Here is a 27841-nt window from a genome sequence, read left to right on the forward strand (position 1 = left end):
GTTTGTTTTTTTAAGGAACCTCAAAGCGGTTCTCCATAGTGGTTGTACCAATTTACATTCCTACCAAGAGTGTAAGAGAGTTCCTTTTTCTCCACACCCTCTCCAGCATTTATTGTTTGTAGATTTTTTCATGCTGGCCATTCTGACCAGTGTGAAGTGATACTTCATTGTAGTTTTGATTTGCATTTCTCTATAATTAGTGAAAAGGTCTGCCTAGTCAAGGCTATTGTTTTTCCAGTAGTCATGTATGGATGTGAGAGAAAGCTGTGAAGAAAGCTGAACACTGAAGAATTGATGCTTTTGAACTGTGGTGTTGGAGAAGACTCTTGAGAGTCCCTTGGACTGCAAGGAGATCCAACCAGTCCATTCTAAAGGAGATCAGTCCTGGGTGTTCTTTGGAAGGAATGATGCTAAAGCTGAAACTCCAGTACTTTGGCCACCTCATGCGAAGAGTTGACTCATTGGAAAAGACTGATGCTGGGAGGGATTGGGGGCAGGAGGAGAAGGGGATGACAGAGGGTGAGATGGCTGGATGGCATCACCGACTCCATGGACGTGAGTTTGAATGAACTCTGGGAGTTGGTGATGGACAGGGAGGCCTGGCGTGCTGTGATTCATGAGGTCGCAAAGAGTCGGACACAACTGAGCGACTGAACTGAACTGAACATCTTTTCATGGGTTTTTGTTTTGTTTTGTTTTGGCTATCTCTATGTTGTCTTTGGAGAAACATCTGTTTACATCTTGTGCCTATTTTTTGATTGGGTTTGTGTTTTTGATATTGAACTACATGAGCTGTTTGTATATTTTAGAGATTAATCATTTGTTGGTTGCACCATTTGCAAATAGTTTCTCCCATTCTTTGGGTTGTCTTTTTGTTTTGTTTATGGTTTCCTTTGCTGTGCAAAAGCTTTTAAGTTTAATTAGGTCCCATTTGTTTATTTTTGTTTTTATTTTCATTTCTGTAGGCTATGAATAGAAGATCTTGCTGTGATTTATGTCACAGCATATTCTGCCTATGTTTTTTCTAAGGGTTTTATAGAATCTGGTCTTACATTTAGGTCTTTAATCCATTTTGTGACTTTTTTTGTGTATGGTGCTAGTGTTCTAGTTTTATTCTTTTACATGTGGCTGGCTGTTCTCCCAGCACCACTTGTTGAAGATTGTCTTTTCTCCGCTGTACGTTCTTGACTTCTTTGTCACGATTAATTGACCAAAGGTGCAGGGGTTTAATTGTGGGCTTTCTGTTCTGTTCCATCGATCTATAAGTCTGTCTTTGTACTCGACCATACTGTCCGTAGCTTGGTAGTACAGGCTGAAGTCAGGGAGCCTGATTCCTCCAGCCCTGGTTTTCTTTCTTAAGATTACTTTGGCTCCTTGGGGTCTTGTGTTTCCATACAAATTTTAAGATTTTATTATTCTAGAGCTGCAAAAAACGGCCTTTGGTAATTTGATAGGCATTGAATCTGTAGACCACCTTGGGCAGTATAGTCATTTTGACAATATTTATTCTTCCAGTGTAAGAATACAGTATAGCTTTCTATCTGTCTGTGTCATCTTCCATTTCTTTGATCAGCATCTTATAGGTTCTGGAGTACAGGTCTTTTGCCTCTGTAGGTAGGTTTATTCCTAGGTGTTTTATTCTTTTTGATGCAATGGTAAATCGGGATTGTTTCCTTAATTTCTCTTCCTGATCTATTGTTGTTGGTGTATAGGAATGCAAGAGATTTCTGTGTGTTAACTTTGTATCCAACAACTCTACCAAATTCATGTATGAGCTCCAGTAGTTTTCTGGTAGCATTTCTAAGATATTCTGTGTGTAGTATCATGTCATCTGCAAACAGTGACAGTTTTACTTCTTTTTTCCAATTTGGATTCCTTTTATTTCTTTTTCTTCTCTGACTGCCAAAACTACGTTGAATAAAAGTGGTGAGAGTGGACATCCATGTCTTGTTCCTGAACTTAGAGGAAATGCTTTCAGTTTTTCATGTTTGAGTATGATGTTAGCTGTGGGTTTGTCATATTTTGTCTTTATTATGTTGAGATAGTTTTCCTCTATGCCCACTTTCTGGAGAGGTTTTAACATAAATGGGTGTTGAATTTTGTCAGGAGCTTTTTCTGCTCCTGCATCCTGTTGAGATGATCATATGTTTTTATTCTTCAGTCTGTTAATGTGGTGTATCATTCTGATTTGTGAATATTGAAAACTCCTTACATCCCTGGGATAAATCCCAGTTTTTCATGGTGTGTTACCCTTTTAATATATTGTTGGATTCATTTTGCTAGTTATCTTGTTGATTTTTGTGTCCATGTTCATTGGTAATATTGGCCTATAATTTTCTTTTTTGTGGTATCTGTGTTTGGTTTTGGTATCAGAGTGATGGTGGCCTCACAGCATAAGTCTGGGAGTGTTCCTTCCTTTGCAATTTTTCAGAATAGGATGGGTGTTAAGTCTTCACTAAATGTTTGAAAGAATCTGCCTGTGAAGCCATCTGGTCCTGGACTTTTATTTTCTGGGAGTTTTTCCATCACAGTTTCAATTTCAGTACTTATGGTTGATGTGTTCATATTTTTTATTTTTTCCTGTTCAGTTTCAGGAAATTTGCTAAGAATTTGTCCACTTACTCTAGGTTGTCTATTTTATTGGCATATAGTTGCTTATACTAGTGTTTTATGATCCTTTGTATTTCTGTACCTGTTTTATAATCTCTCTTGAAATGTGAGAAAAGTTTTCTTCTGTATTTGAAGACTGCCAATTCTTTATGCAAAACATAATGCATTTGCGTAAGTAAAAATTAATGAAAGGACTTTGTTTATACTAAAAGTCCAAAATGAATGTGATTGTTTCTGAGGGAATTTTTCCTTTTTGTGTTATCTAGAATACTTTTTTCCCCCCTCAATCCCTGTAATAATATAAATGAAAGAATAAAGTAAGAAAGCTTGGCCTGAAACCCACTCGAAGGAACCATTGAAAGAATATTTCAAAGAAAAGTCACAGATTTAAATAGCTATACAATCTGTATGGGTACAGGCTTTTGAATTTGTAGCATCCAAGTATGAAAAGAGTAAAAGATTTGTATCATGGGGGTTTCAGGAATTTGGGCTTTTGTCCAAAATGGCAGTATGTCAAAGAGTTAAATTAATGTGGGAAGACATGAATAATGGTCCCCTCTCACAGTTCTTGATTATGGCTGTTTGAATAGGTTACTGTTACTGCATCACTGTAGAAAGACGCTCTCTGCTCTAGCTTGATACACCTGCCCACCTGTGTGTGTGTGTGTGTGTGTGTGTGTTAGTCGCTCCATTGTGCCCAAATCTTTGTGACTTCAATGGACTATAGCCCATCAGGCTCCTCTATACATGGAATTCTCCAGACAAGAATAATGAAGTGGGTTGCCATTCCCTTCTCCAGGGGGTCTTCCCAACCCAGGGATCAAACCCAGGTCTCCCACATTGCAAGCAGATTCTTTACTGTCTAAGCCACCAGGGAAGTCAGTCCAACTCTTTTAAGTTCCTTTTAAAAGTAAAAATTTATATGCTTCAGTCTTTAGCAAATTAAGATGTTTTGGTTGTGGGAGGAGGGACGCAGTGGAAACAGCACCTTTTTTTCCCACATTCTCCTTAGCAGTGTGGTTCCCGAGTTTCATTTTCAACATACATGCTTTTGTTCACTTGAGTGCGGTTATACACTGAAGACGATCTTGGCTGGGTAGTTTTTAGTTGCTTTCTTAAAATATAGGTTGCATTTATTTTTTCATCCTGCCCCATTGACTCGACAGTCCATATTTCAGAGACCTCCTTCAGTGTTTAATTCCTCTGAAGGAGAAAAGCTGAGAGGTTTGTTTCTGGGACCTATTCAACCTCTTTTAAGAATTTGGAATTATTTTTTGTAAAATTCACTCTTTTATCTTTTTATAGTTTCTTTACACCGTTGCATTAGTTTCTGCTGAACAGCAAAATGAATCAGTTATTCATCTACATATATCCACTTTGCTTTTGGATTTCCTTTTCACTTAGGTCACCACAGAGCATTGAGTGGGCTTCCCAGGTGGTGCTAGTGGTAAAGAACATGCCTGCCAATGCAGGAGACAAAAGAGACATGGGTTCAACCCCTGGGTTGGGAAGATCCCATGGAGGAGGGCATGGCAACCCACTCCAGTATCCTTGCCTGGAAAATCCCATGGACTGAGGAACCTGGTGGGCTACAGTCCATGGGGTCCCAAAGAGTCGGACACGACCAAAGCGACTTAGCACACACGCAGAGCGTTGAGTTCCCTGTCCTATACAGTAGACTCTCATTAGTTATCTATTTTATATATAGTGGTGTATATATGTCAATCCCAATCTCCCAATTCATTCCACCCCCTCCCTCACCCTGGTAACCTGTAAGTTTGTTTTCTGCATTTCTGACTCTGTTTCTGGTTTGCAGATAAGTTCACCTGTACCGTTTTTCTAGATTCCACATATTATTTGATATTTGACTTTCTCTTTCCGCCTTCCCTCTGTATGACAATAGGTCCATCTAGGAAGTGAGTCCCAGAAGATCTTGCTGCAATTCCTATCAAAGAATGTCTCTGTTTTCCTCTAAGAGTTTTGTATTTAGGTCTTACTTTAGGTCTTTAATCCATTTTATGTTATTTTTTGTGTGTGTATAGTGTTAGGAAGTGTTCTAATTTCATTCCTTTACATGTAGCTGCCTAGTTTTCTCAGTGCCACTTGTTGAAGAGACTGTCTTTTCTCCACTGTATATTCTTGCCTTCTTTGTCACAGATTAGGTGGCCACAGGTGTGTGGGTTTATCCCTGGACTTTCTGCCCTGTTCCTTTGATCTGTATTTCTGTTTTTGTGCCAGGAACAAACTGTCTTCGTTACGGTAGCTTTGTAGTATAGTCTGAAGTCAGGGAGCCTGATTCCTCTAGCTCTGTTCTTCTTTCTCAAGATTGCTTTGATTAGTTGGAGACTTGTGTTTTTGTACAAATTGTGAAATTTTTTGTTCTAATTCTGTGAAAAATACCACTGGTAATTTGACAGGGATTGCACTGAATCTGTAGATTGCTTTGGATATTATAGTCATTTTCACAATATTGATTCTTCCAATCCAAGGATATGGTATATCTTTGATTTCTTTCCAGATAGTTTTCTGACTTCGTCTTTTACCTCCTTCAGTCAGTTCAGTTCAGTTGCTCAGTTGTGTCTTTTTGCCAGACCATGGACTGCAGCACGCCAGGCGTCCCTTCCATCACCAACTCCCAGAGCTTGCTCAAACTCATGCCCATTGAGTCGGTGATGCCATCCAACCATCTCATCCTCTGTCATCCATTTCTCCTCCTACCTTCAATCTTTCCCAGCATCAGGGTCTTTTCCAGTGAGTCAGTTCTTCGCATCAGGTGACCAAAGTATTGGGAGTTTCAGCTTCAGCCTCAGTCCCTCCAATGACTATTCCAGTTAATATTCAGGACTGATTTCCTTTAGGATTGACTGGTTTGATCTCCTTGAAGTCCAAGGGACTCTCAAGAGTCTTCTCCATTAACACAGTTCAAAAGCATCAATTTTTTCCAATACCACAGTTCAAAAGCATTGATTCCTCAGTGCTCAGCTTTCTTTATAGTCCAGCATTCACATCCACACATGATTACTGGAAAAACCATAGCTTTGATTAGATGGACCTTTGTTGGCAAAGTACTGTCTCTGCTTTTCAATATGCTATCTAGGTTGGTCATAACTTTCCTTCCAAGGAGTAAGAGTCTTTTAATTTCATGGCTGCAGTCACCATCTGCAGTGATTTGGGAGCCCAAAAAAATAAAGTCTGACACTGTTTCCACTGTTTCCCCATCTATTTCCCATGAAGTGGTGGGACCAGATGCCATGATCTTCGTTTTCTGAAGGTTGAGCTTTAAGCCAACTTTTTCACTCTCCACTTTCACTTTCATCAAGAGGCTTTTGAGTTCCTCTTCACTTTCTGCCATGTAGTAAATGGGATTGTTTCCTTAATATGTCTTTCTGATCTTTGGTTGCTAGTATATAGAAATGCAAGACATTTCTATGTATTAATTTTGTATCCCACAACTTTACTAAATTCATTGATGAACTCTAGTAATTTTCTGATGGCAACTTTAGGATTTTCTACTTATAGTATCATGTCATCTGCAAACAGTGACAGTTTTACTTATCCTTTTACAATTTGGATTCCTTTTGTTTCTTTTTCTTCTCTAATAGCCCTGACGAGGACTTCAAAAACTATGTTGAATAAAAGTGGCAAGAGTGGACATCCTGATTTTATAGAAAATGCTTTCCACTTTCACCATGGAGTATGATGTTAGCTGTAGATATGAAGTATATGACCTTTATTATGTTGAGGCAGGTTCCCTCTTATCCCACTTTTTAGAGAGTTTTTATCGTAAGTGGGTATTGAACTTTATCATAAAGCCTTTTTTGCATCTATTGAGATGATCATATGGTTTTTGTTCTTCAGTTTGTTGATGTGTATCACACTGATTGATTTGAATATACTGAAGAGTCCTTGAATATCTGGAATAAATCCCACTTGATCAGGGTGTACAATCCTTTTAATTTGTTGTTAGATTTGGTTTGCCAGTATTTTGTTGAGGATTTTAGTGTCTGATTAGATGGAAAGCAAGCCTTCCACCTCCTGAAGCTCACCTCTCCTTTCTTGGCATTGCCTGACTCAGGGGGGACAGGCAGAAAGGTAGGTGGGTGGGGAGTTGCCAGCCTCTGAAGTTGCCCAAGATATCTCTCTATAAAATATATCTCAGAAATTTGCGTTAATGCTTGCTGATCGAAACTACAGCTTTCTGGAGCCAAGACCTGTGTTACACACACTAGAACATGGTACTTTGAACATAGTAGGTTCTCTTTATACATTTTCCTTACTTTTTCTTGAAGAATCATATAAATGATATATACAAGGAAAAGTGCAAATCATATATCCATGCTCAGTGAATTTTCACAAATTAAACCTTTGCCTGAGCAACACCCAGATGAAGAAACAAAGCATAGAAACAGAAGAGGAGGCTTCTCTTTCCCCGCTCGTGGGACCCCCTTCCCTGAAATGAACATATTGATTACTCCAGATTGCACAAAGGGGTGGGGGCATACGTGATCAAAAAGGGGGGAATATGGCCACGTTATCTGGGGCTTTTGTCTTTATAAGGAGATCCCACATCATTTTTTTGAAAAGACTGAGGTTGATTGATAAATACAGGCCACACCAGAAGATTAATAAAGATAATTAAATATTAATAATTAAATACCAAAGAAACTTGAAATGGAGGAGAAATTTGGATAATGTTAGGAAAGTAGGTAAACCATCTGTGAGATCCAAGATTTATGTCATTCCCTACTTGAGAACTTTGCCATGGAATCTATAGCCACTAGCCACACATGGCCATTTAAATTTAACATTGAAGTTAAAATAAAAAAATTCAGTTCCGCAGTCTCACTCATTTCAAGTACTCAGTAGCCCCATGGGGCTGGTGGCTACCATGTTGGGCCGCACACATACAGAACACTGCCATCGTTGCAGAAAGTTCTGTTGCACAGCATTCTTCCAGAAATAGGACCCCAATTTGATTTTGAGTTCCCCAGCAGCAAAACCAGAATGCAACATCATCACTGATGCAATTTAGAGTCCACGAGGGAGAAATAGATTGCACTTCAGATTGCTGACTCTGAGTCCTGGGAGCAGCATTGCCCACGCCTTCTCACGTCCATCCAGGCGTCGGTAGCCTGCCTTCAACTGTGCGTCTAGAACGACTGCACGGAGGCCTCCCAAGGCTTCCTTACATGGCACCTGCAGGGCGGGCAGGGTTCCCAGTCAGCGTAGTGCAACAAAGACACCCCGCAGAGGGAGGCTGGGCAAAACCAGGTGGTCCCACCTGCAACTCCTGGGGACTTAACCCCAAAGGGAGGGATACACCTTCAGTCTTCCCAAAGTTGTTTCTTACAGCCAAGTTTTTGGTAGATTTTAAGTGACAGTGAATTTGGCTTGTTTATTCCCGGCCCAGTCCCTGGAGTACACCTGTTCCCATGTAGCTGGTAAAGGATGGAGTCGTTTGTCCTGCGACTCACCTGAGCTGGGTTGTGTGTTGACATCTTCTTGAGATGCTCTGAGGAGCCTCCAAAGGACACAGGCCTGAATAGTAGCCTACCACCTCCCTTAGAGGTCTACCATGGGAGTGCCATGGGCTGGTCCACACCTTAAGAAGCAATTTGGGGTCTGTCCAGACACATAGAGGCACAGTTGACTCAAAGGTCGGTTTCACCAAGAGAATGTGGCTGCAGTTTTAGGCTGGACAATGTGGAAAGTAGATCACTCCATGTCTTTGGAGAGGCGAGGGAATTTAACAGTGGTGTCTAAGTCCTTTGGAGGACTTCTTCCATAGATGGTCACTGGCTGTTCTTTGCATTCTCAGAAGGCAGAGGAGAGAACTGGCTTAAACAGAAGGTTTTGTGTATGCTAAGTCACTTCAGTCGTGTCTGACTCTGTATGACCCCATGGGCTGTAGCCCAACAGGCTCCTCTGTCCACGGGATTCTCCAGGCAAGGATACTGGAGTGGGTTGCCATGCCCTCCTCCAGGGGATCCTCCCAACCCAGGGATTGAACCTGCATCTCTTACGTCTCCTGCATTGGCAGGCAGGTTCTTTACCACTGGGCCACCAAGATTTAAGTAACATTTGAGTGAGTAAGTGAAAGTTGCTCAGTTGTGTCCTACTCTTTGCGACCCCATAGTAGCCTGCCAGGCTTCTCTGTCCATGGAATTGTCCAGGCAAGAATACTGTAGTGGGTTGCCATTTCTTCCTCCAGGGGATCTTCCCAACCCGGGATCAAACCTACGTCTCCTGCATTGCAGGCAGATTCTTTACCAGCTGAGCTACCAGGAAGTAACCTTTTTTATTTATTTTTTATTTGATTTTTTTTTCTTTTAATAAAAAAGTTTTGCCAAATATCAAAATAAATCCACCACAGGTATACATGTGTTCCCCCTCCTGAACCCTCCTCCCTCCTCCCTCCCCACACCATCCCTCTGGGTCGTCCCAGTGCACCAGCCCCAAGCATCCAGCATCGTGCATTGAACCTGGACTGGCATCTCGTTTCATACATGACATTTCACATGTTTCAATGCCAATCTCCCAAATCTTCCCACCCTCTCCCTCTCCCACAGAGTCCATAAGCCTGTTCTATACATCAGTGTCTCTTTTGCTGTCTCGTATACAGGGTTATCGTTACCATCTTTCTAAATTCCATATATATGCGTTAGTATACTGTATTGGTGTTTTTCCTTCTGGCTTACTTCACTCTGTATAATAGGCTCCAGTTTCATCCACCTCATTAGAACTGATTCAAATGTATTCTTTTTAATGGCTGAGTAATACTCCATTGTGTATATGTACCACAGCTTTCTTATCCATTCATCTGCTGATGGACATCTAGGTTGCTTCCATGTCCTGGCTATTATAAACAGTGCTGCGATGAACATTGGGGTACACGTGTCTCTTTCCCTTCTGGTTTCCTCAGTGTGTATGCCCAGCAGTGGGATTGCTGGATCATAAGGCAGTTCTATTTCCAGTTTTTTAAGGAATCTCCACACTGTTCTCCATAGTGGCTGTACTAGTTTGCATTCCCACCAACAGTGTAAGATCTCATCCATGCCAGTTCATTTATCTGTCGTCTTCACACAGCGAGGAGATTGTCTAAACAATCAGTCGCTAAATACTGGGGTCATCATTGCCATGAGGACAGGGAGATGGGTGCTGATGAGGATGCAAATGGGAGACTAAGTGGCCTCCAGAGACTTTCTAAAAAACATTTTTTGACTGTAGTAAAATACACGTAACAATACACACAGCAGTGAAGTTGACTGTCTGAATCCTTTTTAAATGTAAATGTATGTAGGGTGTTACTGCACCCAGCCATCACCACTGCCCATCTGCAGAGCTCTTCTCATCCTGCAGAGCTGAAGCTCTGTCCTAGTTACACAGTAACCCCGCATCCCCACCTCCCTCCGGCTCCTGCCAACTGCTGTTCTACTTCCTGTCTCTATGCGCTTGACTGCTCTAGGAATCTCATACAAGTGGGATCGTACTGTGTTTTGTCTTTTCTTGACGGGCTTATTTCACTTCGCATAATGTCCTTAAGGTTCATCCAAGTTGTAGCCTGTGTCAGATTCCCTTCCTTTTTAAATCTGAATACTATTCTGTCGTGAACATGCCACATTTCGTGTATCCATTCATCCGCTGATGGACACGTGAAATGCATCCACCTTTGGACTATTGTGAATAATGCTGCTGTGAACGTGTGTGTGCAAATATCTCTTTGGGTCCCTGCTTTTACTTCTTTGGGGCTTATACCCAGACGTGCAATTGCTGAGTCACATGGTGAGTCTGTGTTTAATTTTTAGAGGAAAGTAGCTTTCATATTCTTTTCTGTAGTGGCTGCGCCATTTACGTTTCCACCAGCAACACATGAGGGTGAGACTTGTTTTTTAAGAAAGTAGAGAGGGACTTCTCTGGCGGTCCAGTGGTTAAGACTTTGCCTTCCAATGCAGGGGGTGTGGGTTCGATCCCTGGTCTGGGAGCTAAAAGCCCATGCTGCCTTGTAACCCAAAAAGCAAAACATAAAATGGAAGCAATATTGTAACAAAATACAATGAAGACTTTAAAAAATGGTCCACGTTAAAAAAGAAATCTTAAAAAAAAAAGCAGAGAAAGACTTTGCTCTTTGTGGGGTACAGTGGTTACTTCAGTTGTGTCCAACTCTTTGCGAGCCCGCCAGGCTCCTCTGTCCATGGGATTCTCCAGGCAAGAATACTGGAGTGGGTTGCCATCCCCTCCAAAGCTTCCCATGGCCCTGACAGCCTTTCCAGATGTTCACCAAGGCCCTTTTGTCAGCTGCTCATCTCTCAGGCTTTATCTCTCTCTTCTTACTCCCTCTCTGCCTTCCCTGTCGGCCTGCTTTCTCTTCCTCAGATGCAACAAACTCTTTGCTGCCTCAGGACCTTTGCACCTCCCGCCTGGGATGGTCTCCTCCAAGATCACCACACGGTGGGTTCCTTCTCATGATTCAGGTTTCAGAGAGTCTTTCCCTGCCCGCCCCACCCACACAGCCTCCTGACCAGTCACCTTACCTCCACCCTCACTTGCCCACTGGACAGTGAGAAGGTCCCTGTAGAGCATAAGCCAGATCAGGTGACTCCTGTGCTTGGAACCGCTGCCTGTCCCCTCCCTCATGGAGCCGGTTTCCTCCCAGTGGCCCTTCCTGCTCTGCTCCCCTCCCCTCACTCTGCCCCAGCCACCCTGCTGTCACTCTTGACCCTTCGGAACACCCTGTGTCAGTTCTGTCCTTCTTCCTGGACCCCCACCGCCCAGCTGGCCACGTGGCTGTTCCCTCTCCCCCACACCCCGAATCAGGGCTCTGCTCCGTGTCCCTGCCAGCGAGAGCTTCCCTGGCCATGATGTTGAAGAGCATCTCTCTCTCCCATTCTCACACACGTGCCCCTGCCCTGCCAGCCTTTCCCCGTAGTGCCATCCCCCGTAACAGATGTGCAGTGATCCAACAGAGGCTTGTCTATCTCTCCCACCAGAACCTGGGCACCCGGAGGCAGGGACTTTCCCTGTTTTGCCCGCTGCGGGCTCCCTAGTGTCTCTGACAGTGCCTGGCACACATTGGACACTCACTGTTGAATGAATGAACAAAGAAAAGGAGACAGAAGGGGAGAAAGATGGGAACTTGGGGCTGTTCTGGGCAGGCCCCCTGGAGGCAGCCTGAGCAGGGGAGAACCCTGGCTGGTGGTTAGAAACAGGGAGGGGAGTGATCAGGACCCAGAGGGGAGACCGGGCCAGGAGGCACCCATGGTGTCTGCTGGAGAGCGGGCCTCCAGCACTGAATGCAGGGTAGGGGGCAAAGGGAATGTGTGGATGGCCCCCTACCCCTCTAACCCTGACATCGGGTGAGAACAGTGGCCATGCCAATAGAAGCCCCTCTTCCTAGAGCCCCTCCGCTCCCAGGGGAGGTGGAAGAGTAAGGCGTGGGCTCAGCCTGCATCTCTGGGAGGGCCAGACAACACAGGTGACGAAACACTGTCCACCCTACAGACCGGGCGCCTCTGCCTCCAGCTGCCAGAGACGGACACAGACCACCTCCAGTTGGTCAGCTTCTTGACTGGGGAGGCGCAGGGAAGAGTTTCCCCAAGAGATATTGGGTTGGCCGAAAAGTTCACTCAAGCTTTTGTACATTTTTATGGAAAACCCAAATTTGTTTGGCCAACCCAATAATACTGGTGTGATGGTGAATATCAATTGGTTGCTTGGGAGTTGCCATGCCGTGGGCTTAGTACATTCTAATACCTTCCTTACTGCACCCTCCCAGTGTGTCTACCAGCAGGGGGACCACTCACACCCCTGCCCTGCAGACACACCCCAGACATTTAGGTCAGTACCTGCCATGCCCAGAATCACCAACAGCAGGGGAGACTGGGAGCTCACTTGGGGACTCAGGAGCCCACACCGGCTGTCTTATTCCCTGTTCTTTTCCAAGGAACCCATATGGAACCTGGGCACTGCATCTGTCAGCACCCCTCCAGCTTCAGCAACCCTGAAAATCACAGATTCCCTGGGTCCCCCCTCCAGAAACTCAGATCCAGGAGGTGTCGGGAGAAGGACCTGAGATCCTGCATTTCTAAGCAGCTCCCGGGTACTGAGGACCATAGCACCCTCTCTACATGGTCCCTCGCTCAGGATATTCTCCGCAGGACTGCCCAGTTGTCACTGCATGTTTGATTAGCACTGCCTGGGGCACATTCCTTCTAAAAAACGTATTTTAACTGTACTTCATAGCAGGCTCAGGACAGACCATCAAGAGTACAAGTCATAATATTGTGGTGGTCACTCACAATAGAATTACATGTATTGAATCGTTGTACACCTGAATACCTAATACAAAGCTGTGTGTCAGTTATAAAACGGATCGTATCCTGTTCCTAGCCCCAGGCTTGAAGTGCAATGCACAGCGACTACGCAGTACGTGTTAGCTTGTCCCTCCTCCCCCTTGGTCTCTGGGCAGGCCTGCAGTGACCCAAGGAGCAGAGCATCACATATGGAGCAGGGAGGGGTGTGAATGAATAGGAGGCCATTGGGCTCGGTACACTTGGTCAGGGTTTCTGGCTCCCAGTCCAGACTCTAAAGAAGATTGCTGTTTCCAGCCAACCACGTTGCCTACACTGGGTTAGTTTATCGCTGCACATTGCCCAGGTGGCTGAAAGTCATCCCCAGAATATAATTTCCCAGAGTATCTCCCAAGTTTGATATTCCTGCAGAATGTATATGTGACATTGGAGCTCTTTCAGGCCTGGAAGTAAGAGTAATTTTCTTTCAGGTTTAAAAAAAAAAAAAAGAAGTGAACTGGGCTTATAGGCTTTTGTAGGACTTGGAATCAGATCTTTGAGGGAGAGGAAGGAAAGTGAGGGATTCTAAGCAGTGTTTTCTGCTCTCAGTCCTTAGAGCAGCTTTCCCTGGTGGCCTGCCTGCCTCACTTGGCTTATTTAGTTTGGCCTGTCCACGGCTCTGCTTCCAAAGGGGTTTGGTTTGGCGGTGGACCTGGAAGAAAGGGCTGCTGATTCTGCCCATGGCAGGTGGCTCCCAGTAGGTAGGGCCGATCCACTGTAAGCCACAGTGTGCCTCTGACTAATTAAGTGCAGGGGAAGGGACAGTCCAGCGCCAAGGCTGGGAGCTGCTCAAGTCGGCAGACACTGTCTCCACTCAGTCAGATGTGGGACTGGAGATGGACCAAGATGAACAAGAGTCCCATGCTCCAAGTTCACAGCTGGTCCAGACCACCCCATGGAGTGTGACACGTGCGAGCTGTGGTATGGGAAAGTGGGGTGTCGTGTGTTTGCTCCAAGGGAGCATCTCCTTCCAGGGCGGGGAAAACAGGAAGACCATAGCAGAAGGCTTCTGGGAGCCAGCAGTTAGGAGTTGGGGGTGGGGGGGGTCTCGATCCCACCGATCTAGACTAGATCCTGTTGGGACAGTGCTTAGGGTTTGGCTGAACCTTCAAACGGGGGGCTGAAAGGCCTGCTTTAATTTTCCCTCTATGTTAATGTATTCTTTGTTAGCACACAATTAAGTATCCTTTTTATTGAAGTATAGTTGATAACGCAATATTATATAAGTCACAGGTATACGATACAGTGATTCACAATTTTAAAGGTTATACTCCATTAATACTTATTATAAACTATTGGCTGTATTTCTCGTGGTATATAATACATCTTGTAGCCCGTTTTATACTTAACAGTTTGTTCCTCTGAACTCCCTGCCCCATACGGCCCCTCCCTACTTCCCTCTCCCCCTTGGTAACCACCAGCTCTCTGTATCTGTGAGTCTGCTGCTTTTTTGTTATATTCTCTAGTTTGTTTTTTAGATTCCACAGGTAAGTGACATCACACAGTGTTTATATTCCTCTGTCTGCCTTCTTTCACTTAGCAGAATGCCCTCCAACTCCATCCATGTTGCTGCGAATGGCAAATTTTCATTCTTTTTATGACTGATTAGTATTCCATTGTGTATATATACTACATCTTCTTTATCCATTCATCTGTTGTTGGACACTTCCATTGCTTTTATATCTTGAAAATTGTGACTTTTGCTGCTATGGACATTGGGGGTGCGTATCTTTTTGAATTTGGGGGGATGCATATCTTTTTGAATTAGTGTCTTTGTTTTTTTTTTTTTTTCAAACATAGACCCAGGAGTGGAACTGCTGGGTCACATGGTAGTTCTGTTTTTAGTTTTTCAGTCTAATATTTTCATTTAAAATTTTTTATTATATTTTTTAAAGATTTTTTTGATGTGGACCATTTTTAACGTCTTTAATGAATTTGTTACAAAGGTCCATCTAGTCAAGGCTATGATTTTTCCTGTGGTCACATATGGATGTGAGAGTTGGACTGTGAAGAAGGCTGAGCGCTGAAGAATTGATGTTTTTGAACTGTGGTGTTGGAGAAGACTCTTTAGAGTCCCTTGGACTGCAAGGAGATCCAACCAGTCCATTCTGAAGGAGATCAGCCCTGGGATTTCTTTGGAAGGAATGATGCTAAAGCTGAAACTCCAGTACTTTGGCCACCTCATGCAAAGAGTTGACTTATTGGAAAAGACTCTGATGCTGGGAGGGATTCGGGGCAGGAGGAGAAGGGGACGACAGAGGATGAGATGGCTGGATGGCATCACTGACTCGATGGACGTGAGTCTGGGTGAACTCCGGGAGTTGGTGAAGGACAGGGAGGCCTGGCGTGCTGCGATTCATGGGGTCGCAAAGAGTCGGACAAGACTGAGCGACTGAACTGAACTGAATGAATTTGTTACAATATTGTTTCTGTTCTATGTTTTGGTTTTCTGGTCGTGAGGCATGTCAGGTCCTAGCTCCCTGACCAGGGATCAAACCCACACACCCTGCATTGAAAGGCAAAGTCTTAACCAGTGGACTACCAGGGAAGTCTCTATTATATTTTTATTAGAAAATAATCAAACCACAGTACCCAAAATATTTTGGGGAATTAGAGATTTAAAAAAAAAAGTTACTACCACCATAACAGAGCACTATGGTATATTTTCTGCCAGGTTTTTTTGGTCATGTAAACTGTATGTTATGCCAGCTTTCTGACAAATATGAAGGGAAATATACACTTACACATACAAAGGGAAACTCTGTATTTCTCACTTGTCCCCAAGAAAGATAGGAAAAGAACCTCTTGCTAAAGGGCTTCAGACCTTTGGGTTAGACTGTCCCACCACCAGCCTTCCAAACACCCAGATGGAAGGTCAAACATTGTTTAGACTTTAAGGCACTTTCCACTGGATTCTTGGCTTCATGCTGGGAGAATGAGCCCTGGGATCCTCTGGAATTTTATACTCAAAGAATTTGTGTCTCCCTTTTTGTACTCAGATATAGGGTCCCACGAGTCAGGATTTTGTCACCTCAAAGGAGTCACCTTCTTCTGGGCGTAGTCTGGAAGGGTGTATGTGTGAGGATCCACTCAGTATGCGTGAGTACGGCTGTCACAGCGTCTGCCCAGAGCAGGTGCCCAGTAAACACCTGCTTCTGGGGAAAAAAATAAAACCCGTGTGTCAAGCACAACTGGCCTCAGAGTTTTAGAACCACTCACCAGGCCACATGAGAGGGGAGGGGGACCCACTGTCGCCCCGGCTGCAGTCCGTGGCAGCGGGGAGATCTGCAGCCCCTCAGATGGGAACCTGCCCTCTCCCACTGAGCGACCTCTAGCTATGACCTCTCTCTCCCTCTCTGCTATCTGGACCAAGGGTGGGGGGTGGTAAACAGTGGGCCTTGAAGGGAGGCAGGAAGGAATAAAGGAAGGACCAAAGGGCCTCAGTCATGGGAGGCAGAGCCTGGACAGCCTCCAGGCCAGGCCTGCAGGGCACTCTGTCCATCTGCTGCTGAAAGCTGTGTGCCACCAAGCTGCCGCTGCTCCCAGGAGACCAGCTGGGACTCTAGATCAAGCAGAGAGCACTTTCTCTGTGTGCACGGGAAGGAAACGGCTGGGTTTGACCATCCTGCCCTGCCCGAAGGGGCCTGAATGGTTTCCTGCCCCTGGACCTGACTGTGTCCCTGAGATGCCTGTTCGCTGAGTCCTTGCCTGGACAAACACGAGGATGTGCACCCTGGCGCACAGTTACCATAGTCACCAAGTGACGGCACCATATCTCCACGGTGTCGCACAGAGGGGATGGCCCTTGGTCACGTCAGCCTTTTCTAATGGACTTCAGACCCAGTGACCTATAACTAGGGGAGATGTGGTTAAAACAGGAGTAAATTTCACCTGGACACACAGACCTCTCCAGTCCACCTTGAGGTGGAAGCAAGTCAACGGTATCCCTCATTTCACAGCTACTTATTGAGAATATTATATAATGCTATTTTCCTCCAATACTTCTTACTGTTTATATATGGCATTTGTAAATTATATACTGACTTCTAAAATATCTTAAGTATATATGTATACACACACACACACACTGTCTTGTCAGTTATTAGTTGACTGTGTCTATGTGTATGCATGCATGCTCAGTTGCTTCAGTGGTTTCCGATTCTGTGCAACCCCATGGACTGTAGCCCGCCAGGCTCCTCTCTCCATGGGATTCTCCAGGCAGGAATACTGGAGTGGGTTGCCATGCCCTCCTCCAGGGGATCTTCCCAACCCAGGAATCAAACTCTCATCTCCTGCATTGCAGGCAGACTCTTTACTGCTGAGCCACCAGGGAAGCCTGACTATATATATGCAAGGGTTTATTTCTGGGCTGTCAAGTGCATCCCACTCGTCTATGCGTGTATTTTTATGCCAGTACCGTACTATTTTGATTACTATAGCTTTATAATACAGCTTGAAATCAAGAAATGTGATGTCCCCAGATGTGTTATTCTTTCTCAGGATTGCTTTGGGTATTCTGGGTCTTTTGTGGTCCCATATAGATGTTAGAATGGTTTCTTCTATTTCTGTGGGGGAAAAAAAATGCCATTGGGATCTTAATAGGGATTGGATTGAATCTATACATGTCTTTGAGTTATGAATAGTTTTAACAATAATAGTTTTTCTAATCCATGAACATATAGGATACCTTTCCATTCATTTGTGCCTTGAATCTTCAGTTTCTTTTATCAATGTCTTGCAGTTTTCAGTGCAGAGAACTTACACTTCTTCAGTTAAATTTATTACTGAGTATTGTATCATTTTTGATTCTATTGTGAATGAAATCATTTTATTTCCTATTCAGATAAATTACTAGTAGTTTATAGAAAAACTACTGATTTTTATATGTTAATTTTTAATCTTGCAACTTTTCTGAATTCATTGGTTAGCTCTAACAGTTTTTTTGGTGAAGTTTTCACAACTTTTATATATTTGCAAATAGAGATCGTTTTACTTCTTCCTTTCCAGTGTTGATGCCTTTTATCTTTTTCTTGCCTGATTGTTCTAAGAGTCCATGCTGTGCGGAATAGGAGTGGTGAGAGTGGGCACCATGGTCTTGTTTGCAATCTTAGAGGAAAAGTTTTCAACCTTTCACCAATGAGTATGACATTAGCTGTGGCATGTTATATGAGGCCTTTAGTATCATGAGGTATGTTCCCTCTGTATCTAATTTGTTAAGAATTTTTAACATGAATAGATGTTGAATTTTGTCAAATGCTTTTTCTGCATCTATTGAGATTATCATTTGATTTTTTTTTCTTTCATTCTATTAATGTGATATATCATATTGATTGACTTGCATGTATTAAACCATCCTTGTATTGTGGGACAGTCTTACTTGATCATTGTGAATGATCCTTTTAATATACTACTGAATTTGGTTTGCTACTGTTTTATTGAGATGTCTACATCAATATTCATTAAGGATATGGCTTGTAGTTTTCTTGTGTCTTTTTCTGGCTTTGGTGTCAGGGTAATACTGTCCTTATAAAATGAATTTAAGAGTGTTCCCTTTTCACTTTTTTTCGAAGAGGTTGAGAAGGATTTAATTCTTCTTTAAATGTTTGTTAAAATACATCAGTGAAGCCATCTGATTCTGGGGTTTTCTTTGTTGGGAGATTTTTGATTACTGAGTTAATCTGCCTCCCAGTAATTAGTCTGTTCAGATTTTCTATTTCTTTATGATTCATTCTTGATAGGTTGTATGTTTCTAACAATTTTTCCATTTCTTCTAAACTGTATGGTTTGTTGGCACTTACTTTTTTATAGCATCTTCTTATAATCCTTTGTATTTCTGTGATATTAGTTATAATGTCTCCTCTTTCATTTATAACTTTTAAATTTGGGTTCTCTATTTTTTCCTTGGTTTGTTTAGCTAAAGTTTTGTTTATATTTTCAAAGAACCAACACTTAATTTGGTTACTGCTTTCTGTTGTTTTCCTGTTCTCTATTTCTGTTCTGATCTTTATTACTACCTTCCTTTGGCTAAACTGGGGTTAGTCTTTTTTCTAGTTCTTTGAGGCATAGATTTAGGTTGTTTATTTGACATGTTTCTTGTTGTTTATGTAGGTGTTTTTTTTTATCGTTATGAACTTTCCTCTTACAACTGCTTTTTCTGTATCCCATAAGTTTTAATATGTTGTTTTCATTTTCATTCACCTAAAGGTACTTTTCAGTTTCTTCTTTATTATTTGACCCACTGATATTTCAGAAGAGTGTTGTTTAATTTCTATGTGTTTGTGGTTTTTCCAGTTTTCCTCCTGTCACTGATTTCTAACTTCATGCCATTGTGGTCGGAGAAGATACTAGGTATGATTTCAGTTTTCTTGAATTTGCTAAGACTTATTTTAACATACAGTCGTTATCTTAGATAATGTTCCATGTGCATTTAAGAAGAATGTGTGCTCTGCTGTTGTTGCTTAGAGTGTCCCGTACATGTCTGTTAGGTCTGCTTAGTTATCGTGGTGTTCAAACTTGCTGTTTACTTGTTGATTCTCTGTCTGAATGATCTATCCATTGTTGAGAGTGTTTTACCAAAAAATTCAACTATTATTTATTGTTTATTTCTTCTTTTGCCAGGTTAGTTTTGCTTTACATATTTATGTGCTCCAATACTGGGAGCAGAAATTTTGAAACTGCTGTGTCTTTTAGAAGGGTTGACTTCTTTGTTATCAGATAATGACCTGCCTTGTATTTTCTTTTAAAGTTCTATTTTGTCTAATATAAACATCCTGGTTTTTTGTGTGTTTTTTTTTTGGTTACCATTTGCTTTAAATATCTTGATCCTTTTCTGAAAGTCTGTATCCAGTTTTAAAGCTCAAGTCAGTCTCTAGTAGGTAGTATCTAGTAGTATCATTGGACCTTGTGTTTTTTTTAAATCCATTCAACCATTCTTTGTCTTTTGACCAGAGAGTGCAATCCATTTATGCTTAGAGTAATTATTGATACTTAAGCACTTAATAGTGTCGTTTTGTTCATTGTTTTCTGGCTGATTTTTAGATCCATTGTTCCTTCTTATTCTGCAGTCTTTTTTGTGTTTTGATATTTTTTGGTATCAGCATGCCTTCTTTATCATATTCCTTTGTGTAATTACTACAAGTTTTTCCCTTGTGGCTACCATGAGGCTTATATAAACTATCTTATAATTAACACCCTATTTTAAACTGATACCAAGTTAACTTTAATCGCATTCCTAAAATTTTGCACTTTTACTTCTCTCCTGACATTTTAGGTTTTGATGTTACACATTACATATTTTTATCTTGTGTATCTCATAACAGATCATTGTAGTCATAATTTTTACTCACATTTTTTAACTTTTAAATTAGAGGTGTAAATGAATTACACACCACCATTACCATATTACTGAGTTTGCCTATATATTCACCATTACCAGTGAATTCCACACTACCTTCTTATGCTTTAATAATGTTAAATGGCATCCTTTCACTTCCACTCAAATAACTGCCTTTAGCCTTTCTTGTAAAGTGGGGTTAGTGGTTGATTTTCCTTATACAAGCATTTGTTAGTTTGGCAAAGTCTTTCTCTCTCCATTTTGAAGGGAAGTTGTGCTGGGTACAGCATTACTGGTTGACACTTTCTTTCAATATTTTGAATATATCATCCCATTTTCTCCTCGCCTTAGAACTTTTCTGTTGAGGCCCTCATCCCTCAGGTAGCGGTGTGGTCCACCCAGCTACACGATGGAGCCGGGGTCCAGTGTGCAGAGCCCTTCCTCCTGGGACATGGGGTGTGGCTGGAATGGTGGCCGCCCCCTTGCCCGTCACACACCGCATGTTTTTGGGGAAGCTGGTGCTAAACCATTCGTAGACAACGTGCTTCTGGGTCAGGGTTTCATACCTCGCAGAGCAGCTCCCTCACTGCGGTCTATTGAAAGTCAGTCCTCAACAAAAGGGTTTGAAACTAAAAAAAGAGAAAAATAAATAAAATGATACACTAAATTAATAAAAAATTTTTTTCTGTTGAGAAACCCACCAGAAGTCTGTGGGCGTAACTTTGTATGTAATGTGTTTCTTCTCTCTTGTTGCTTCCATAGTTTTTTGTCTTTTGACATTTTAATTATAATGTGTCTCAGTGCTGTCTATTCAGATTCAACCTATCTGGGGTCCTTGAGGCTTCATGGATCTGCGTGTCCATTTATCTTCATAGGTTTGGGAAGTTTTCCGCCATTACATTTTAAATATACTTTCTGTCCCTATCTTACTGTCCTTCAGGAATTCTCATAATGTAGATACCATGTCCTTTTATTGTGTTCCATTAGTCCAATAGGCTTTCTTCACTATTTTTCATTTGTTTTTATTTTTGCTCCTTTGACTGTGTAATTTCAGATATCCTGTCTGCTAGTTCATTGATTTTTTTTTTCCTGCATTGTTGAGACCATTTTTGAAGCTCTCTATGAATTATTCAGTCATCATATATTTCAGCTCTAGGATTTCTGTTTTATCCCTTCTGTTTCTTTGTTGAACTACTTGTTTTTCATGCATTGTTTTCCTAATTTCACATAGTTTTCTGTGTGTTCCTGTAGTTCATTAAGCTTAAGAGGGTTATTCTGAATTTTTATCCAGCTCTTCATAGATCCCCGTTTGTGGGATTAGTTATTAGAGTTTTATTAGTTTCCTTTAGTGATTCATATTTACCTGATTTTTTTTTTTTTTTGACCCTTGATATGGTATCTATGCATTTGAGTGTCTTCTTTTCTAGAACATTGCAGGCTCACTTTGGAAGGGGCAGTTCTTTACTAGTTTGCTCAGCTTAGTGTTCTGGACATGTTGGCTGTAAGATACTTGGGCAGGTAGGGGTTGCCATCAGTGTCTATTTTGGACAGGGCTCCTGCCCAGGCTTTGAGGTCATGGGGAGGGAGGCATACCAGTAGCTGAGAATATTGCATGGGACTGGGGTTTGGTTCCCTGCCCAGAGAGACTATAGGATGGGCTCCATGGTTACCTGGCCTCTCTAGATGGTGGGGACTAGGTGTTATATTCTGTAGTCAGCTGGGCTATGAATTGGCGTCCCTGCTCAGGGGAGGCAGCAGAGCAGGGCCCAAGGCACTGCACTGCTCATTGTTTGGGGACACAAATCAAGCTAGACTGTGCACTGAATGCACTGAAGATCCTGACCAGACTGGGCCATTGGTTCTTCTCTGCAGACAGGGAATCCGTTCATGTGGTACTTAAACCAGGGCTGTACATAGCTTCTTGTGTTCTGATTAGGTCCCCTGGGCGGGTAGGCTGATAGCTGTATTCAGCCGTGGGTGGAGCTATGAGTTAGTGTCCCTGCCCAGGCAGGGCCCCATACAGGACCCAGGGCTGGCAAGGCTCTTGTTTGCAGATCAAATTGGGCAGCTTCCCTGGCCTGATGGGCCAGCATCCTAGCCTCCTGATGGGCTGGGCCGCTGGCCAGGTTCTCCACTCAGTGCTGCTGTAATTGGAGTTGCAAGATGGGCTACACAGATTCTCAGGAGCTCTGGTTAGGTTCACAGGCTGGAGGCTAGATTCAGCTCTGGGTATGGCAATAAATGACCTTCCCTGCATGGTTGAGGCTGCATGCAGAACAGTCTCCAGGGACAGTGAGGTTCTTTGGGAATCAAACCAGACAGACTTCTTCACTAAGCTCCCTGGACAGCTGGGACTTGCTTCAGGTGCAGAGATGCTGGTTGGGTTGTCCACTCAAATGCTGTTGGAACCAGGGCTGCCAGGGTGAACTACTGAGATTCCTGGGAGCTCTGTTTAGGTGTCCTGGTTAGCAGAGCTGGAGGCTGCATTTGGCACTGGGCAGGGCTACAGGTTAGCTTCTCTGCTTGAGGGGTAGGGGTGTGGAGTCAGGATGCAGAACACTTCAAAACAGGGATCCCTAACCTCCAGGGTCTAATGCCTGATCATCTCAGGTGGAGCTGATGTTATAATAGAAATGAAGTAGACAATAAATGTAATTGCTTAAATCATCCTGAAACCCCCAGTCCATGGTAAAATTGTCTTCCACAAAACCTGTCCCAGGTGCCAGAAAGGTTGAAGATTGCTGGTTTAGGGAGCTAACCAGGCAGATTTGTGCACCAAACTGCTCCAACGGGGTCACTGGCTTGTCTCTGCAGACTGGCAGAGCTTCTGGCGAGGCCCTCTGCTCGAGTGATGCTGGTCCACGCTGTCTCCCAGGTGCTCAGGCCCTGCTTCTTGGTCAGGAAGAGCCCGAAGCTCCCTCAGCTGCAGGCAGAGCTATGAATTAGCTGCACTTCTCAGTGGCTCAGATGGTCAAGAATCTGCCTGGAATGCAGGGGACCTGGGTTCAATCTCTGGGTCGGGAAGGTCCCCTGGAGAAGGGAATGGCAACCCATTCCAATATTCTTGCCTGGAGAATCCACATGGACAGAGGAGCCTAGTGGAGTACAGCTCATGAGGTTGCAAAGAGTCAGACAGGACTGAGTGAATAACATTTTCACTTTCCTGGACAGAGCAGGAAAGCTCTCTGCACACAGCTTTCCAGGTGTTCTGGAAGGTTTCTGGTTGGGCAAGGCCAGCAGTAATCTGTGCTGTGAACCATCTCTTATGCCTGGGAGGAGCCAGAACCACTTCCCAGTCTGGCAAGGCTCTTTGTTGGTGGTCTTGACTCACCCCCCCACCTCCCCACCATACCCCAAGTTCCTGGGCTGAGCCAGGCTGCTGGCGTTGCTGCAGCGATGATCAGCTCTGCCTGCTGGCCTCTTTGCTCAGCGATGCTGGGCTTCACGGCTTCGAAGTGTTCCCGCCTGGCTCTCTGGTCGGCAGGGCCAGGAGTTAAAGCTCAGCAGTAGGTGGGTTAAGGCTCAGGGTGGAGGCGGAGAGACAGACCTGGTTACAGAGCTGCGAAGGTTCTTCACTTGAGGTCCCAAGTCAGACAGACCTGCGCCCCGCTGACTTTCCTGCTCAGACTGTGCCGCTGGTTGGGATCACTGCTTGGGGGTGGCAGGTAGGAACTCAGGCTGCCAAGGTGCCGGCGCTGGTTGTTGTGAGCCCCTCCCACCTTTTCCATCGCAGTCAGATTCCCAGATTCAAACTCCACAGGTTTCCCTGTGATCCTCATATGGCACGATCAGAGTTGGGGCACCCACAAAGTGACCCACCACGCTGGGGGGGGATGTCCCAGCTGGCTCTCGGTTCCCACTGGGGGACTTTGGGGCCCATGGAGTGGTGGGCTGACCTGGGGGAGAGGCAAGGCTGACAGCGTGCAGCTGCTCTTCTTAGCCTTCCAGTGCAGCCTGTCTTGGTCTCTGGTGGTGGGGTGAAGCTGAAGCACCCCCAATGTGTCCTAGAGTTTCCTCAGTGCTGCTTTGTTCATGAACAATTAACTGTCCTTCTTCTAGTTGTTCAGTCACTAAGTCGTGTCTGGCTCTTTGCAACCATGTGGACTATAGCATGGCAGGCTTCTGTGGTCCATCACTATCTCCCTGAGTTTGCTCAAACTCACATCCATTGAGTCAGTGTTGCCATCCAACTGTCTCATCCTCTGTCATCCCCTTCTCCTTTTGCCTTCAATCTTTCCCAGCATCAGGGTCTTTTCCACTGAGTCAGCTCTTCGCATCAGGTGGCCAAAGTATTGGAGCTTCAGCATCAGTCCTTCCAGTGAGCATTCAGGGTTGATTTCCTTTAGGATTGACTGGTTTGATCTCCCTGCTGTCCAAGGGACTCTCTCCCTCCTAGGAGCGGGGCAAAGTCAGGCATGACCTGTGTTGCCATCTTGGTGATGTCACCCCTAGGAAAGAACCTAGGATAGTAAACCCTGGCGCACAGGGAGGTCTGTTAAGTATTTGCTAAGCTGTTGTATCATTTTCATTATCACCACCACTGCCATCATCACCAGAGCTAGTAGGACACTTGCCTCAGGCCACAGAGCTAATAAGTGGCCCAGCAAGGATTCAAAGGGCTTCCCAACTTCAGGGGTCTCTCTGCAGACCACAGCAAAGCACCTTCCTGCCTGAGTCAAGAATGCAAGATGCTTGCTTGATACGTGTGAACATCTCAGCCACCATACATGGGATTTACATAAATTAGTCCTAGCAGGCTGAGATATTTAGGGATAAACTGTTTAAAAAGCCACAAATTGCTTTCAAGTGGTTCACCGAAGAGCTGTGTATAGATTTTACTATATATACGTACTCTCATACATATATGTATACATATAGATAAATGATAAAACATTATACACACATAAAATGAATCTGTACAATGGAGATAAAGGAAGCAAAACAAAATCATTGTATCTAGGGTGTTTCTTCTACTGTTCTTTCAATATTTTTTATATATTTGAGAAGCTTCATAATAAACATTGTTGAAAAGTACATGCAATTTTTCACCATTGTTAAGGTATAGTTTTGGGGGTCTTTCATCTGTATAGCCCACTACATCTACATTGTCACATTTTTATTTAGAATGTATACAAGCTATAATATGATAGGTAAAATACCAAATAAAAACAGTGCTTCTCTACTCTTGAATTGGAGAGCTAAATCTGTATTTCAAAACGCAGCAGTGTGACCAGGAATCTTCCCATTCGACCACAAAGTCAATTGAACTAGTAGGGCTCAGTAATGCTGTGAGGAAACATATGCAGTTGTTTGTTTATGGCAGAATTTGGCAATTAAACTTCGTGATGAGGCCCATTATGAGTGAATGTGTATTCATCATTTGCCATACTGTAGGTTTATATTGTTGTTCAGTTGCTAAGTTGTATCCAACTCTGGGACCCCATGGACTGCAGCATGCCAGGCTTCCCTGTCCTTCACCATCTCTTGGAGTTTGCTTAGTCCATTGAGTCAGTGATGCCATCTAACCATCTCATCCTCTGCCTCCCCCCTCTGCTTTTGCCTTCGGTCTTTTCCAGCATCAGGGTCTCTTCCAATGAGTTGGCTCTTCGCATCAGGTGCCAAGAATTGCAGCTTCACTTTTAGCACCAGTCCTTCCAGTGAATATTTAGGGTTTATTTCCTTTAGGATTGACTAGTTTGCTCTCCTTGCAGTCCAAGGGATTCTGGAGAGTCTTCTCCAACACCACAGTTCAAAAGCATCAATTCTTCAGTTTTCAGCCTTCTTTATGGTCCAACTCTGACTTTGTTCATGACTATTGGAAAAACCAGAGCTTTGACTATATGGACCTTTGTTGGCAAAGTAATATCTCTGCTTTTTAGTATGCTGTCTAGGTTTGTCATAGGTTTTCTTCCAAGGAGTAAGCGTCTTTTAATTTCATGGCTGCATTCACCATCTGCGGTGATTTTGGAGCCCAATAAATTAAAATCTGTCGCTGCTTCACTTTTCCCCCTTCTATTTGCCATGAAGTGATAGGACAGGATGCCATGATCTCAGTTTTTTGAATATTGAGTTTTAAGCCAGCTTTTCCACTTTCCTTTTTCACCCTCATCAAGAGGCTCTTTAGTTTCTCTTTGCTTTCTGCCATTAGAGTGGTATCATCTGCATATCTGAGATTGTCGATATTTCTCCCAGCAATCTTGATCCCAGCTTGTGCTTCATCCAGCCTGGCATTTTGCATGATGTACTCTGCATATAAGTTAAATAAGTAGGGTGACAACATACAGCCTTGACATACTCCTTTCCCAATTTGGAACCAGGCCATTGTTCCATGTCCAGTTCCAACTGTTGCTTCTTGACCTGCATACAGGTTTCTCAGGAGACAGGTCAGGTGGTCTGGTATTCCCATCTCTTGAAGAATTTTCCACAGTTTATTATGTTCCACACAGTCAAAACCTTTGTGGTTTAGTTGCCAAGTTGTCTCCAACTCTTGTGACCCCATGGACTGTAGTCTGCCAGGCTCCTCTGTCCATGGGATTCTCCAGGCAAGAATACTGGAGTGGGTTGCCATTTCCTTCTCCAGGGGATCTTCCCGACCCAGGAATCGAACCTGGGTCTCCTGCATTGCAGGCAGATTCTTTACCAACTGAGCTATGAGGGAAGTCCAAAGGCTTTAGCATAGTCAATGAAGTAAATGAAGCAGAAGTAGATGTTTTTCTGGAATTCCCTTGCTTTCTCTATGATCTAGTGTATGTTGGCAGTTTGATCTTTGGTTCCTCTGCCTTTTTAAAACCCAGCTTGTACATCTGGAAGTTGTGGGTTCACATACTGTTGAGGCCTGGCTTGAAGGATTTTGAACATTACCCTGCTAGCATGTGAAATGAGCTCAATCGTTTATAGTTTGAACATTCTTTGTCATTGCCTTTCTTTGGGATTGGACTGAAAACTGACTTTTTCCAGTCCTGTGGTCACTGCTTAGTTTTCCAAATTTATTGGCATATTGAGTGCAGCACTTTAACAGCATCATCTTTTTGTTTATCTTCAGAAAACCAGGTCTTAGTTTCACTGATCTTTTCTTTATTGTCTTTTTAGTCTATTTATTTCTGTTCTGACCTTTGTTATTTCCTCTTTCTGCTAACTTTGGGCTTCATTTGTTCTTGTTTTTCTACTTTCTATCAGTGTAAGTGAATGTGTTTGAGATTTTTCTTATTTCTCAATTAGGCATTTACCACTTGAACTTCAGTCTTAGAGCTTTTTTATTGCATTCCATAAGTTTTGGTATGTTGTATTTTTATCCGCCCCAAGTAACTTTAATTTTTCTTCTGATTTCTTTTTTGACCCATTGGTTATTGAATAGCATGATGCTTAATTCCATGTATTTGTGAATTATCCTGCTTTCTTCTTGTAATTGATATCTAGTTTCACACCATTATGGTTGGAAAAGATGGCTGATGTGATTTCTGTCTCCTTAAATTTATTAAGACTTTTTTTTGTGCCCTAATACATGATTTACCCTGGACATTATTCCATCTACACATAACAATATATGTATATG

At 43.3% G+C, this 27841-nt stretch overlaps 1 protein-coding gene across 4 annotated transcripts in view; it reads left to right on the forward strand.

The window, feature by feature from the left end:
• FAM124A (family with sequence similarity 124 member A) overlaps positions 1 to 27841 on the forward strand; it is a 119332-nt gene that overhangs the window by 43929 nt on the left and 47562 nt on the right. The window contains exon 4 of one of the 4 annotated variants that reach the window (XM_086329175.1): positions 6213 to 6532. The exons of 1 other annotated variant lie outside the window; for it this stretch is intronic. In XM_086329175.1, coding sequence (XP_086185301.1) covers positions 6213 to 6218 — 6 coding nt within the window. In that variant the 3' untranslated portion in view covers positions 6219 to 6532. Of the gene's footprint in view, positions 1 to 238; positions 5347 to 6212; positions 6533 to 19247; positions 20939 to 27841 lie in introns of those variants that run through there. 2 more of the 4 variants (XM_086329176.1, XM_086329174.1) reach the window with 2 other exon arrangements.

Source organism: Bos grunniens, chromosome 12, assembly GCF_055505025.1.
Source record: "Bos grunniens cultivar Pamir isolate PY7600 chromosome 12, Bosgru_T2T1.0, whole genome shotgun sequence".
NCBI lineage: Eukaryota > Metazoa > Chordata > Mammalia > Artiodactyla > Bovidae > Bos > Bos grunniens.